The 14,723-nt window shown below is 51.0% G+C and overlaps 1 protein-coding gene across 1 annotated transcript; it reads right to left on the minus strand.

Annotated features, from left to right (window-relative positions):
* Positions 1 to 1,334: 1,334 nt before the first annotated feature.
* Positions 1,335 to 3,737, minus strand: NRSN2 (neurensin 2). Its single transcript, XM_022592777.2, has 2 exons — positions 3,451 to 3,737; positions 1,335 to 1,760 (listed from the first exon to the last, which is right to left on the minus strand). Exons 1-2 carry the CDS (start codon positions 3,634 to 3,636, stop codon positions 1,335 to 1,337), a joined length of 612 nt encoding a protein of 203 aa, XP_022448485.1. The 5' UTR covers positions 3,637 to 3,737.
* Between the last annotated feature and the right edge of the window lie 10,986 nt (positions 3,738 to 14,723).

A 14,723-nucleotide genomic window follows, 5' to 3' on the forward strand; every position in this document is an offset into this window, starting at 1 on the left:
TTTCTTCCCTCCCCAGGCCCTGGTGGTCAGGGAGAAGAGAAGCAAAAGTCAGTATCCATCCCAGCTGTTTATTAAGAAAGGCAAGGGGCGGGGGCGGGGGGGGGGGCGGTGGAAGGGTGCAGAATGGGGAGGGGCAGTAGGGCCTGCTTTGTGGAGGAGGACTGAGGACCCACCCAGGAGGGCTGCCCCCACCCCCATCCCCACCACCTTGAGGCTAAAGGGGGAGGGTAGAGGCATGAGCCTTGGGCATCTCTCTCCAGCTGTCTTGGAGCTCCCCCTAGTGGTAGAGAACAGAGATGATGCATCTGGCTGGGGAGCCTGAAGGATGGAGGGGTTGGTGCCTCCAGGAGGGCACATTTGTACAGGGTGAGGTCAGGACCTGTGGGTGATGGTTTCTAGGTGGGTGGACTCGGAGGGGCAAATACATCCCAGTTCTCCTGCCCCCTGGCTCTTAGAGACCATTTACATGCATGTCCAAAGTATCTTCTGAGCCACCTGGGACCATTAGGCATCAGCTGGTCTCTGGGCCGAAACTGTGCCACCCCTGCGGGTCACCTGGGAGCCAGGAAGGTGTGGGGCCTGCTCCCAATGTGCAACAAGATCTGTTCCAGGAGTCTACAGACGTGGGTCCGAGTTCCTGCAGACTGTCAGCCTCCCTCTGCCACCTCATCTGTAAACTGGGGTTAGTAATCGTTCAGGATGGGGTGGACTGGGGGGGGCTCTGATGCCAAGATGTATAGAAAACATACTGTAAGGAGGAAATGTTTTTGCACCATCCTGGTCCAAGTGAGCATCTTGGACCCATCCTGAGGCCTCCTGGTGCAGCTGACAGAGGGAGGGGTCAGTGGATAAGAATGACCCCACTACCCCTCCCCTTATCTTTGCCTATGGAAGGTAATACTTACATCCTGGGGAGAAATAGAAAGTCATGGAACTCTAGAATCTGGTCCAAACCCTTCATTAATGCAGAGGCAGGAACTGATGGTCTGAAAGGGTAAGGGGTTTGCCCAAGGTCATACAGAGGAAAGAGTGGGGATAGGTTGAGGGAGTTTTCTGCCCCTGAATGGCTTTGGAAAGGAGGAATGGGTGGGAAGTTTTGGGGTGACTCGGGGAAGGCTGGCATCTTGGAGGACTTAGGGCCCTACCTCTGGGAAGGGGACACAGAGATGTGAGCTCCAGACTTTCTGACCTGGAGTTGGGCTTTCTGGGGGCTAAGATGGAAGGGGCCCCATTGAAAGGGGGAAGTTAGGGAGACAATGAGAAGGTGGGATGTGGTGGGGCGGAGGAAGGTTCCAGACCCCAGGCCTGGCTCCTCCTCTGGCCGTGAGGACAACTCAAAAGTCCCGCTTGGGCTGGATGGTCTGCACAGAGGATTGCCCAAAGTGGCTGGCGGGTGGTGAGAACCAAGACCGGCCACTGGCGTCGTGGAAAATGGGGGACAACTGCTGCTCCAGCTCATCCCCGAAGACCTCCATGTGGCCATCGGTTTCAGTGTCCAAGGGTTCTGCCTTGGGGTCCTGGCTCAGCCAGCCAGTCGTGGCCCAGAACATGCAGATGGCCAGCAAGATCCCGGCTGCCCCGCAGAGCACCGTGCCTGCCAGGCGGCAGGTGCCCAGAGCCTTGTTGTAGTCGGCTGCCCGCTGATCCAACACCAGGAACTCGCCCTCTCCGATGCCCTCCAACTTGGGGGGCACTGCATAGCCAGTGGTCAGGGCTGCCAAACCCAGTAGCAGAAGCAGGGTACCTGAGGATAAGCTGATCTGGAGAGAAGCAGACAGATCGGGAGGCAGTCAGGGTCAGCTGGGGCCCCAGGCCAAGGGATAACCTTGGATCCCAATTGGACTTAAAGGTAACCCCTTGGTCCAGCCTTAAAAGACGAGATCATAGACACACCTGTTAGGATCTAATTGACAAGGGCACAAACTATCACGTTCTATTTGAGATCTTGAGGCCTCTGAATTAATTTCCCTTTCAGCTCCCACCTAGCAGTGGACTTCTTCTGCCAGCCTTCAGTCCCCCTGAATCATCATTTGGGTCCCATCTTATCCCCCTGTCCCATCTACCCTCTACCTCTATCCCTCTGTCGGGTTAACTTCTACACATCCCTCAAATCACATGCATCTCAAACCTCACCTCCTCAGGGAAGCCTTCCAGGATGCCCCTGGACTGGGTCAAGTCCCCAGCTCTGCACTCATGCAAACGCTGTGCCCATTTGCTCTTCAGTGCACTCACCTTGGTGCACACCTGGACGTGTACCTTGGTTACTATGTAAGTGATGTCTGTCTGCCTGCTACACTGGACTGAGATCTGGGAAAGCCATGAGATTAGAGACTGCCTGTTTTGGCTCCCAAGGTGTCTTCCATGCCTAGCATGGTGCTGGTACCCAGCAGTAGCTGAGCGAATGTTTGCAGAATGACTAAATGAACCACAGCTAGGAGCTCCTCAAAGACAGGGACCACATCGTCTTAAATTCTGTGTCCCCAAGATCCTAGCACACTGCTTGGCAATAAGAAGATGCTCAAAAACTTAAAATATGTACTTTCTCCTGGAAGTCTTCCCTGATCACCCCAGGCACTGAGGGCATTTCCTCTCCTGCCATCCTCTGCACACCTGGCCTGAGGTTGTGCATTCTCTGTGCAGGTTGGCACCTCGCCTTCCCACTAGAGCGAAGCCTTTTGAAAGCAGAGAGGGACCCTCTGTCTCAGGCTTCCTTTAGTATTTATCAAAGAGCATTGTAGGGACCCAGCTCACTGCCACTCCCATGCCTTTACTCACATGGTGCTCCCTAACTGACCACTCTCCATGGCTGGTATGGACATTGACTGTTCGTTTCTCTCACATCTTCTACTGTCCTGGCAACAGTCCCCCAGTATATCTTTGGGAAGCCACAGGAAGATTTAAGTGAGGTGAACCCTTCTTCCTGCCAGTCAGCATATACCATCCCTCTGGCCACAGTAATTAGCTCAGGGCTGGGCAAGTGACCCAGTCAGAGCCAATGCAATACTTGCCAGGCCTTCTGGAAGTGAAAAGCATTGCTTCTTTTCTGAAAGAAATACTAGTTGAAATTCTGATTTCCCTTGGAAGGTGTGGAGTGAGAGACTGAGGGTCAGCTTGGGAGCAGTCATTTGGAGAACACATGGGGAGAGCCTCAAACTAATGGGCTGCAAGGATGGGGGTACCATGGGGAGCCTGAAGGAAATCTTGAGTCCTCAGTGTGATGCTTTGAACTGCTGGAGCGAACTTTGCCTGAAGGCCCCCAACCTCTGGTCTCTTCTATAAAATGAGCAATATTTTCCCTTTATTGTTGAAACTCATTTGAGTTGGGTTTCCTCTTGTTTGAACATGCAAGACCCCTAATTGCTACGCAGCCCCTTTTCTTTCTATCCACTGATCCCACCTCCTCCCTGAAACCACAGGAAATCACAGGAATTGCTCCTCCTTCCACCTTACCTTCCAGCACAGTGAGGGCCAACGTCGGTGAGGGCACAGTACAGGAGGCCCCTCAGGGTCATCGCTGAGGGGGGTACCTGCACAGTCCTCGTAGAAGAGGTGCAGATAGGAGCGGACCCCATACCACTTGCCATCTTCCACGTTGGGGCCTCGGCTGCAGCCACAGGGACGCTCGCAGCTTGGCATCCTGGGTCCCTGTGGGGTAGGCCAGGTGCAGTGGACAGAGGGAGGGGGCAGTGAGGGTTGCCCATGGTGACTCTCCAAGGCCCCCAGAATCTTTGTGCTACTTTCACCTCTCCACCCATCTTAGAGAGCTCACACTCACAGCAGAGCCTGTCCTTCTGGAATCCTGGTCTGAGTAGAGCGCGAATGAGCCAAGGCACTGAGTACTTAGCCCACAGCCTGGCACTTTGTAGGTGGCAATAAATTTGCATGTTTCCTGTGGAGGCCACCCAGTGGCTGGAACTGTGGGTTCTGGAGCCGGACTGTCTGGATTGGAATCCAGGATCACCACTTCCCGGCTGTGTGATGTCAGACAAGTGCTTTCACCTCTCTAAGCCTCAGTTTCCTCATCTGTAAAACACAGCTGATAATCATACCTGCTTTATACAGTTTTGTGTCTGGTGCCAAGAAATGATAGCTTCTGTGACTATTATTACTGTAATTTCTTCATTATTATCTTATCCTGAACTTCTAGAGCCCCATGTCTAGAGTGAGAGCTTCTTATCCCCATCTCCTCTTCAAATCTCTTCCCCTTAATTTCCCTGCCTTTCAAGGTATTCTGGGCTGAAAGTGACACGGTTGACACTCGTCCAATCGGGTGGAGCTCCCCAAGCTGCAAGGTCCTAAAAGATCCCTCCCCAGGGCTGCCCCTCAGAAGGCAACAATCTCCAAGTTCCAAGGAATCTTGACTCCACAGAAGGTGAAAGTCAGGGGTCCTCAGGCTTAGGTGTTCTTAGGCTCAACATTAGATTTCTAAAGAAACCTATCTAAGGACCTTTCTTTTCACAAATGGAGACACTGAGGCCTAGGGAATGGAAGGTCCTTGTGTATCCAAACATCCTTAGGACTAAAAGCAAAGGGGGTGGGGGTTGCTGGGGAAGGACTGGGCTCCCCCCCATCCCATGATGGCCCTCAGTCCCTCTGAGCAGTTTCAAACAAAATGAAGCAATGTGCTTACACTGAAGGATAAGACAAATTTCTAGTCTCCTCTCATTTCCAGATGTGATCCTCAAATCCCTGTGTAGAGAGACTCACCAGCACACAAACACACAGCACACCAGAGACATACACAGATAGACGCACATACACACACACAACACCACAGACATATACAGACAGGCACACATATACCACATAGAGACACACAGAGCTAGACACACAGCACAAAGAGACAGACACTCAGACACACCACACACACACACACACACACACACACACACACAGAGCCACAGTGTGTGTTGGAGGTGATTCTATGGATCCACACCAGCACACAGAAGTGCTGCGTTAAAGCCTGTCTATAAATCACAGCTCTCCACAGCCCTCACCCAAATCTCAGGGGGAAAAAGGGAAAAGGGGTAAGAGACAATACCCCCCACCCCCACTGACATACAATGGGGAAAGGCAGAGATCAAAAGCCAAAGACAGAGAAAGAAGAGGGCGAGTGGTGGGGGGAAGAGCCGGCACTCGAGGGAATAGGGGAGGGGGAGGGGTGGGGCTCTGCAGAAGGCGTGGCCAGAGCGGGCACCGCCCCGGGAGATTTCAGCTTCCTCATCCCGGCCGGCGGGGCGGTGGGCATCAGGGCAAAGAACATTAACCGAAGATCCTAGGGGACGGGGCGGGGAGGGAGCTCAGGGATTATAGGCCAGGGTTAGCTCCTCCTCTCGTGCAGCTCACTGTCCCTCTCCTCCAAATATACATCACCCGATCCTGCTGGCATCGGAGCGGGAAGGTGACCTTGACGCTGCCTCCCCCTCGACCGGGTCCCTCCCCCTCCTTTTAGGGTTGCCGGGAGGCGGACTGGCGGTCTGGGGGAGGGTGGGAGAGGATGCTGAGAGCCCCGGACCAGGGTTGCCAAGGAACTGCTGGGGAGCTGTCCTTAGGCGGGATGGGGGAGGAGCTCCGTGAGAAGGGAGAGGGAAGAGGACGGAGCTACTGGGTCCGAGGGGTGGAGGCTGCGGCGAGGAGGCGAGCGGTGACAGCCACGAGGGCCCGAAGATGGGTGGAATCTCTCGTATTTATGGGGCCTCGCTCAGTTCTCCTTCCCAGACCCCCAGACCCGCGCACTCCAGCGTCCAGTGTAGCTCAGGCCTGAAGGGACGCTGTCTTGGGGGGTGAGGCCAGAGAAATCAGGCCAACTTCCCCCGCCCCCACCGCACACTGTTTCTGAGCCGACCACCAGTTCCCCAGTTGAGATTAAGTGCATCCTTTCCCCTAGAGGGAAACTGAGGCAAAGAGGGGCGGGAATGGGTTTTCTGCAGAGGTGGGTGGGGTCTTGTCCTCTGAGGCCTCCGCCCAGCCTACCAACCCTGAAGTGTCTCCGGGCGTTGGGCTGGCGAGACCTCTGCCCCTGCTACTTCCCCGAGACCCTACCTCGCAAAGCCCGAGACACACCAGGGCTGGGGCGCCGCCGTCCCGCCCGAGGCGGGACACGGCCGGGCTGGGGATGCGGCAGGGCTGGGGGTTCTCCAGATCCTGGGAGGAGGCGGGGTGGGGGTCGGGCCGAGCGTGGGGCAGGGCTGAGCTCACCTCTCCGTCCGCAGTCTCCGCCGAGCGGGAGCGGGAACGCAAGCAGAGCAGAAGCAGGTTGTGTTGGCGCCTGCGCCGCAGTTGGGGGGCGGGGGTGACACGGGTGGGGGGGCGCCGGCGCGCCCTGAGGGCTGGCTCTGCAGATTTCGGACCCCTGCAGGATTGCAAGCCCTGGTCCCCTTCCAAGAGTTCCCTTCTCTCTCTGAGACCCCAGGCCCCTCGCGGGGACCCCATCATATCCCTCGACCCCACCCCCTCATGCAGTCCCTCAAACTCCTCGTCTGACTGTCCCATCACTCCCTCAATCTCCCAACCATTTGACTGAAGACGCTTGACTTCATTGAGCCTTCATTTCTGCACTGTATCCTCTGTTCCTCTCTGGGCCTCAATCCCCCTCATGGAGCCCTCACCCCAGTGCACAAACGCTCATCTACTGGCTGCGCCCCCATCCTCTTCATAGACTCCTGGCTCTCTCGTTGAGCCCCACCTCTCTCCCGCCGGGTCCCTACCAGGAAGTCCCCTCCTGCCTCCATCAGGAGCCCCTTATCTGACTGCAGTCCTCACACTCTCACTGAGTCCCCCATCCTCTCTCCATTCTCTCCCTCTTCGAGCCCCTGCCCCTTGCTGAGGATCAGCGCCCCTTATCTTGAGAAGGGAGCTGGGGTTGGAGAGAAGCTGCTGGGAGAGACAAGTCCTTTCCCTTCTGGAAGGATCCTCCCTTGTTCTCTCTCCCAACCTACCCCTAGCTCCGTCCTGGACAGTGTGTCCTCTGGCCCATCTCCCTGGAGAGCCAGCCCTTGCCAGGCAGCTGAGTCTACTTCATTCCTTTGTCGTGTGCCCACCCACAGCCTTGGCTTTGTCCCACATTCACTCTATGGGCTTGGCAAAGTCACCACACCTCTCCAAGCTTCTTCAGGCACCATTGTGCACACGTGCTTTCGTGCCCTGAGTGTCCGTTCCGTCTCTCCTTGGGCTGTGGGCCGGGGACACAGGGATGCATAAACTCTGCAAGGTGGAGACACATCCTGTTCCTTCACTGTTGTATCCCCGAGCCTCACAGGGCACTTGGCATTGAGCAGGCAGCTCAATAAACATCTACTGAACACAGACGGCATTGAGCAGGCAGCTCAATAAACATCTACTGAACACAGACTAATAAAAACAGCGAATATATGATTCTGAGTGTGAGCAAAGTACTTCTCTAAGTGCTACATATGTACTACAGCCATTTAACCGTGTGTGTGTGTGTGTGTGTGAGAGAGAGAGAGAGAGAGAGGAATTCCTAGAGCTCAAGACTGAAGCCCTCCCATGTGACAGGAGATGAACCTGGAGAGGCAGGCAGACGTGAGACCCTTCAGGGCCTCACAAGCCAAGGTAAGGAGTCTGGACTTCAACCCAAGAGTAGTAGGGAGCCATGGAAGCGTTGTAAAGAGGGGAGGGGTGTGATCTGATCTGCACTCTGAAAAGATCCCTCTGGCTGTCGATCCCTGGGAAGAACAGGATAAAAAGCCCAACGGAGGTAGGTAAGAAATCCGTAAGGAGGCCCCATGTCAGAGATGACGATGTCTTGGCCTAGTGGGCTTGCACAGAAATGAATGGATTCAAGAGTTGTTGCGGGGGAGGGGGGTAAAATGAAGTGCAGGAATAGCAGAAGATTGGAAACAACCTGCAGCAGTTTTAAAACATGGCTGCAAATTCCTTAGCACTTCTCCTGCAGCAAGGTGGAATCTAGGTACCCTCTTTTTGTATCTCGGGTGAGCTGATGACTGCTTCAACCAATAGAGTATGGTGGAAGTGATGCTCTGACTTCCGAGGCCAGGACATGAAAGGACAGGCACTCCTCCTGGAACTCTAGCTCTTGGAGACCTGAGGTGCTAATGCAAGAAGTCTGCCTGCCTTGAGGCTGCCATGCTAAGAGAAAGCCAAAATAACATGGAGAACCCACAGAAGTCACCACCATCCCAACTGAGCTTGGCCTTTGAGTTATCCCAGTTCAAGCACCAGACAAGGGAACAAAGAAGCAACCAGGTGATTCTACTCCACATCTGTTAGAATCAGCTTCAGCTCCGATGATATGAGAGAGGGGATGGCTGAGGTTGGGGAGGTGATGGGAAGGGATGAGGTCGAATGTATAGGTGGATGGTCTGGCATTGAGCCAGCAGCATAGGAAAGATCCAGTACCCTCTGAGACCTGGGGAAGGAGAGGAGGAGGGCCACTGAGAAGAGATGCAGGTTGGTGTTTGTGCGTTGAACTCTGGAGTTAGATCCAGATTCGAATCCCTGGTTCGGCCACTCTCTGCTTACATGGTCTCAATGCTCTGAGCCTCAGTTTCCCTAACTGTAAAATAGAGATAATATCAGCAATTGTGTCTCAAAGGGGTTATAAGAGTGAAATGAGGTGTGTATATAAAACACTTAGCAAAGCACCCGGAACGGAATAAGAACTCAATACACTATTGTCATTGTTACTACTATCTTTATTGTTTATGGGTGAGGAGGGTAGGAAGTTGAGTGACACCAAACGTGTTAAACTGAATGTTCTTGAGGAAAACAAGAGGCATTATCAGTTAAGAAAGAGGAAGGTTTGGGGGGGGTATAGCTCCAGGGTAGAGCATGTGACCGCCAAAATAGAAAGGTTTTAGTTCAACACCCTTTCAAAGGGTGGTGAAGCAGACACAAAGGCCACATATTCTATGATTCCATATATATGAAATATCCAGGCTCAGAAAATCCATAAAGACAGAAAGCAGACTAGCGGTTCCTGGGGCTTCGTTAAGGGAGGAATGGGGAGTGACTGCTTGATGGGCTTCCTTCTGGGGTGATGGAGGCATTCCATCACTAGATGGTGGTGATGGTTGCCCAACGTTATGAATGTACCAAATGCTGCTAGTGATAAATTTCATGTTACGTCTATTTTACCATAATTTTTTAAAGAGTGGTAAAGATTTGGAACACTCAGTAATAATGATGGTGAGGATGGCGATGGATATCACTTACTGAGAATTTCTTATGTGCCAGGATAATTTGACTTCTCAATAATCTTATGAGATAGGAGCTCTGATAATCCCCATTTTACAGATGACAAACCCTGGGTTTGGGAAGGTAAGTCACTTGCCCAAGGCCTGCCGCAATGTGACAGAAGCTGAATTTGCTCTGATGGCTCTGAGGCCATGATCTGTGGAGACAGGGGTCTGCAGCTGTGACTTTTTTTGGCAGTGTCAGGAGACCTGGGAGAGAAGAAGAAGGCTTCTGGTACCCCAGCTCCTGGCGAGGCAGAGGAGAAGGTGATGGGTGATGCAGAGAGCAAGGGAGAGAGCAGTTCCCATGATGGACCTCACGATGGATCCTGGCTTGTTGGGGAAGGATGCCAAGGCAGCCCAGGAGGGGAGCAGATGGATCTGGAGAAGACTCAGGGAATCCAGACTGAAGAGCTCAATGCAGTCTAAAAATAAGTGGATGGGAAGGAAGGGAGTCTGAGGTCAGAATGTGGGATCCTGTAGTTAAAGATTTTAGATGTGCAAACTCGTAAGAGATGAGAAGGTCTAAGCCAGTACCATCCAATAGAAGTTTCTGCAAAGATGGAAGTGTTCTATATCTGTGTTGCCTATACTGGCGCCACTCACCACATTTGGCTATTAAGCATTTGAAATGTGGCTAGAGGGACTTCCTTGGGGGTCCAGTGGTTAAGACTCTGCGCTCCCAATGTAGGGGGCACGGGTTCAATCCCTGGTCGGGGAACTAGGATCCCTCATGCCACACAGTGTGGCCAAAAAAAAAAAAGAAAAGAAAAAGAAAGAAATGTGGCTATTGCAACTAAGGAACCGAATTCTAAATTTTATATAATTTTAATTACTCTAAATTTAATTTTAAATAGCCACATGTGACTAGGGGTCACCATATTGGTCAACCAAGTGTCAGTGGTACAAATCTTGTTGCCAGGGCCCTACTTTGGGCATGACTACTGCCATCTCAGACCCCCACATCCATCCCCATCCCCCCAGTGCTTTTGCCCTGCCCCTAGTGGTCTCTTCTCTACATGGCAACCACGATGATCCTTTAAACTGTGAGTCAGATTCTCTCATTCCTCTGCTCAAAACCCTCCATGGCATCTCATCTTACTCCAGGTAAAAGGGAAAGACTGGTGGATTAAAGATGGCCACAAGGGACTTCCCTGGTGGCGCAGTGGTTGAGAGTCCGCCTGCCGATGCAGGGGACATGGGTTCGTGCCCCGGTCCGGGAAGATCCCACATGCCGCGGAGCGGCTGGGCCCGTGAGCCACGGCCTCTGAGTCTGCGCGTCCGGAGCCTGTGCTCCGCAACGGGAGAGGCCACAACTGTGAGAGGCCCGCGTACCACAAACACTGCTACTCCAATAAAAACGAAAAATTAAATTAAAAAAAACCAAACACATACAGACTTCCCTGGTGGCCCAGTGGGTAAGGCTCCGCGCTCCCAATGCAGAGGGCCTGTGTTCAATCCCTGGTCGGGAAACTAAATCCCACATGCACGCCACAACTAAGAGTCCGCATTCCACAACTAAAGATCCTGCATGCTGCAACTAAAAGATTGCACGTGCTGCAACTAAGACCCAGCGCAGCCAAAATAAACAAATAAATAAATAAGTATTTTTTAAAAACCCCACACAAGCCCCCCTCCAAAAAAAAAGAGCTCTTTGGGGTAAGAAAGCAGAGAAACAAAGCAAACCTAAGGACTATGTGTTGAAACATATTGTGGGTATGGTTTTGTACATGAAACTGGCTGTAGTCAAATGGATAAGAAGCCTAAGTGTTTTTTTTTTAAGATTTATTTATTATTTATTTATCTATTTTTATTTAATTTTGGCTGTGTCAGGTTTTTAGTTATGGCATGCAGCATCTTCATTGAGGCATGCGGGAATCTTTCGATGCGGTGTGCGGGCTTCTCTCTAGTTGTGGCGTGCAGACTCCAGGGTCCGTGGGCTCTGTAGTTGTGGCACATGGGCTTAGCTGCCCCATGGCATGTGGGATCTTAGTTCCCTGGCCAGGAATCGAACCCGCGTCCCCCGCATTGTAAGGCAGATTCTTCACCACTGGACCACCAGGGAAGTCCTGAAGCCTAAGTTTTTGAGTTAACTGTCTGCCAAAAAAAATCACAAGCCTGGGATAAAAAGCCCATGACTGTTCAAATCTCAAAATAATCCTAGGAACCTACATCCATTAGCATGGCTACTATCAAAAAAAACAAAAGCAAAAACAGAAAATGACAAGGGTTGGCGAGGATGTGGAGGAACTGGAACCCTTATGCAATGTTGGTGAGAATGTAAAATGGTGTAGCTGCTATGGAAAACGGTATGGCAATAATTTGAAAATTAAAAATATGATCTAGCAACTCCACTCCTGGATATATGCCTAAAAGAACTGAAAGCAGGGTGTCTTGAAGGGGTATTTGCACACCCATTCATAGCAATGTTGTTCACAATAGCCAAAAGGAGGAAGCAACCCACGTGCCTGTCCACGAATGAATGGATAAACAAAATGTGGTATATGCATACAATGGAATATTATTCAGTCTTAAAAAAGAAGAAAGTTCTGACACATGCTACAACATGGATGAACCTTGAGGACATTTTGTTAAGTGAAGTAAACCAGTCACAAAAAGACAAATACTGTATGATTCCACTTATATGAGGTACGTAGAGTAGTCAAATTCATAGATTCGGAAAGGAGAACGGTGGTTGCCTGGGGCTGGAGAGAGGGGTAAATGGGCAGTTATCGGATTCCTGAGCAGAGAGTTTTAGTTTTGACAGTGGTGGTGGTTACCCAACAGTGTGGCTACTTAATGCCACTGAGCGGTACACCTAAAAAATGATTAAGATGGTAAATTTTATGTTATGTATATCTTACCACAATTTTTGTTAAAATATCAAAATGTTAAAAAAAAAAAAAAAAGATCCTAGGGTCCCCAACAGCTTATAGGCAGGAAGTGAACTGAAAAAACCTGTGGACCTCCCAAGGGTCACAAGGCAGCTCTGGACCTTTTTGTCTTCCAGTCCATTCCTTGTTCTTTCCCTGCTCTGGAGAGCTGACCCCTGGAGGCTGTATTTCACAGCCTCCCTTGCCAGCTGGCCTCCAGCTGAGCTCAGCCAATGGGAGGCAGAGGTGGGTGGGAAAAAGGGAGAAGCTAGGGTTTTTCTGCCCTTCCTCTCCTGGCTTTCCTAGCCTCTCTTGACTGATGCAACCGCCTCGTCTGAAATAGTAGCCTCTCCTCATACTTTACCGCCTTCATTACATGACATTATTGTATAGATTTATCAGTTTCTTGATTGCGTGTTTCCATCCACCGGAGTGTAAGCTCCATGAAGGCAGGGATTGTGTCTGTTTTGCTCATTGATGAATTCCCAGTTCTTAGGACAGTGCCTGGCACAGAGTAGGCACTCAGTAAAGATTTGTTGAAAGAGTGAATAAATTTAGTAGTTGACTCAAACACACACAAGAGAACAGGGAAAGTGCCTGATAGGTATTCATAATCTGAAATAAAAGCCAGAGATGTCAGGTAACTTCTTTAAGTGTTACAGCAAATCATCCACTGACTCAAACCCAGGCTTCTTGCCATTCTGGGTTTGTATCCAGGTCTCCAAAGAGATTCCTTGGTCTCAGATTTTTTTGGAGGAGAAAAAGCAGAACTTGACATTCATTTAGTTAGTAGGAAACCCTGAAAACAATTGAGGGTGAGAAACTGGGTTGCTAAGAAACCTCTGAGGAAGGGGGAGAGTACTGATGTTCATTGCTAGGCAACCTGGAAGAAGCTAGACAGGCAGGTTCCATAGGCTCCTGGAAAGCCAGGCTGGATATGCTCTTAAACACTTCTAGTCCAACCACCTAACTGTACAGATGGGGAAACTGAGTCCTCAAAAGGCAAAGTGATTAGCCCAAAGTCCCTCCAATTTCTCAAGAAGAGCAAAGACAAATGGCACGATAGGGCATTTTCACTGGGTAGAGCTGATAGCTGAAGAAGAGTCTATAAGACAGTAGTCAACTGCAAAGAGCCTTGAATGCCAGGCCAAGAACTTTAGACTTTATCCTGAAGGTGATAGGGAACCACTGAAAAGTTTGCAGCAGTGGTCAGATTTATGTGTTCAGATGATCCCTTGAGCTGCAGTCTGGAGACCCAGGATAAAGTCTAAATGCCTTCAAGGCCCTTCATGCTCTTGCCAGTCTATCTCCTCTCTCCTCCCAACCCCTCCAGCCACAACCGACTTCCTTCCATGTCAGCCTCTCTTGCTGAGTCTTCCCACTTGCTCTCACTGGTGTCTGGAAAGCTTTATCCTTCCCCCATATCTGCCTCATCCTACTATTCTAGTTTTAATTGCTGCATAACGAACTGTCCCCAAAACTGAATAGTGCAAATAACTGTCATTTCATTTTGCTCATGGACTCTGTGGGTCAGGAATTCAGGCAGCGCAAGAGGGGGCAGTTTGTCTCCGTTCCATGGTGGCTGAGCCTCACCTGGGAAGACTTGAATGACTAGGGGATGGAATCATCTGAAGGCTTCTTCACTCATGTGTCTGGAGCCTTGGCAGTGCCTGTATTACCTGGAGCACCTGCGCGTGGTCCCTCCACGTGTTTTGGGGTTTCTTGATCATGTGACAGTCTTAGGGTTGTTGGACTTCTTACGGTGGTTCAGTGTGACCTAGCCTTGGAAACCTACAGCCTCATTCCTGCATTCTAGTAGTTACAAGTAGATCACGAAGACCAGCCCAGATTCAAGAGGGAGGAAATTTATGGGAGGAACGTCAAAGAACTTGTAGCCATGTCCTAAAACCACAGCAATGCACTGAGGTCTCAGTCACAGCTTAAACATCACCTCCTCCAGGAGGTGACCTGACCACACCCTGCTGCACGTCTGGATTAAGGGCCTCCTCTGTGTCCCCCCAGCCCCACTGTCCATCTCCATCAATGTATTTCCACCCCTGTGTTTATGGGTCTTTCTGCTGCCAGACCTGAGGATTCAGTGAGGATGGACCATGGCTGTTTTTTTCACCTTTGTACACCCAGCACCTAGCACAGAGCGTGGCAAAGCAGGCCCTTAATAAATGTTTGTTGCATGGGTGAGCAAATGAGTGCTTGATGAGCTAAGGCATGGAGCCCAGTGCAGAGGCCATTCCTTCCTCATGAAGCTTACATACTAATTGGAGAGATACATACAAAATAAAACTTTATATGATAAATGCCAGACAGTGATAAATGCTATTATGAAAAATAAAGCAAAGTAAGGGGATAGCGTAAGGGGAGGTGATACTTTATATGAACTGTCAGGGAAGACTTTTTGACCTGAAGGAAGTGAGAGAGCAAGCCTGGGAGAAGAGCATTTCAAGCAGAATGAACAGCATGTGCAAAGGGCCTGTAGTGGGTGTGTGCTTGGCAGTTTTGAGGAACAGCAAGGAAGCCAGGGTGGCTGAAGCATGGTGAGAGAAGGAAAAAGTAGCAAGGATGAGTCCCAGGGTGGGCCACACGCCAGATCACACAGGGTTTCACAGGCCTTGTTGAG

The sequence above is a fragment of the Delphinapterus leucas genome, chromosome 15, assembly GCF_059928025.1.
Source record: "Delphinapterus leucas isolate spDelLeu-1000000601 "Yukka" chromosome 15, BTC_Dleu_Yukka2, whole genome shotgun sequence".
In the NCBI taxonomy this organism is placed as follows: Eukaryota; Metazoa; Chordata; class Mammalia; order Artiodactyla; family Monodontidae; genus Delphinapterus; species Delphinapterus leucas.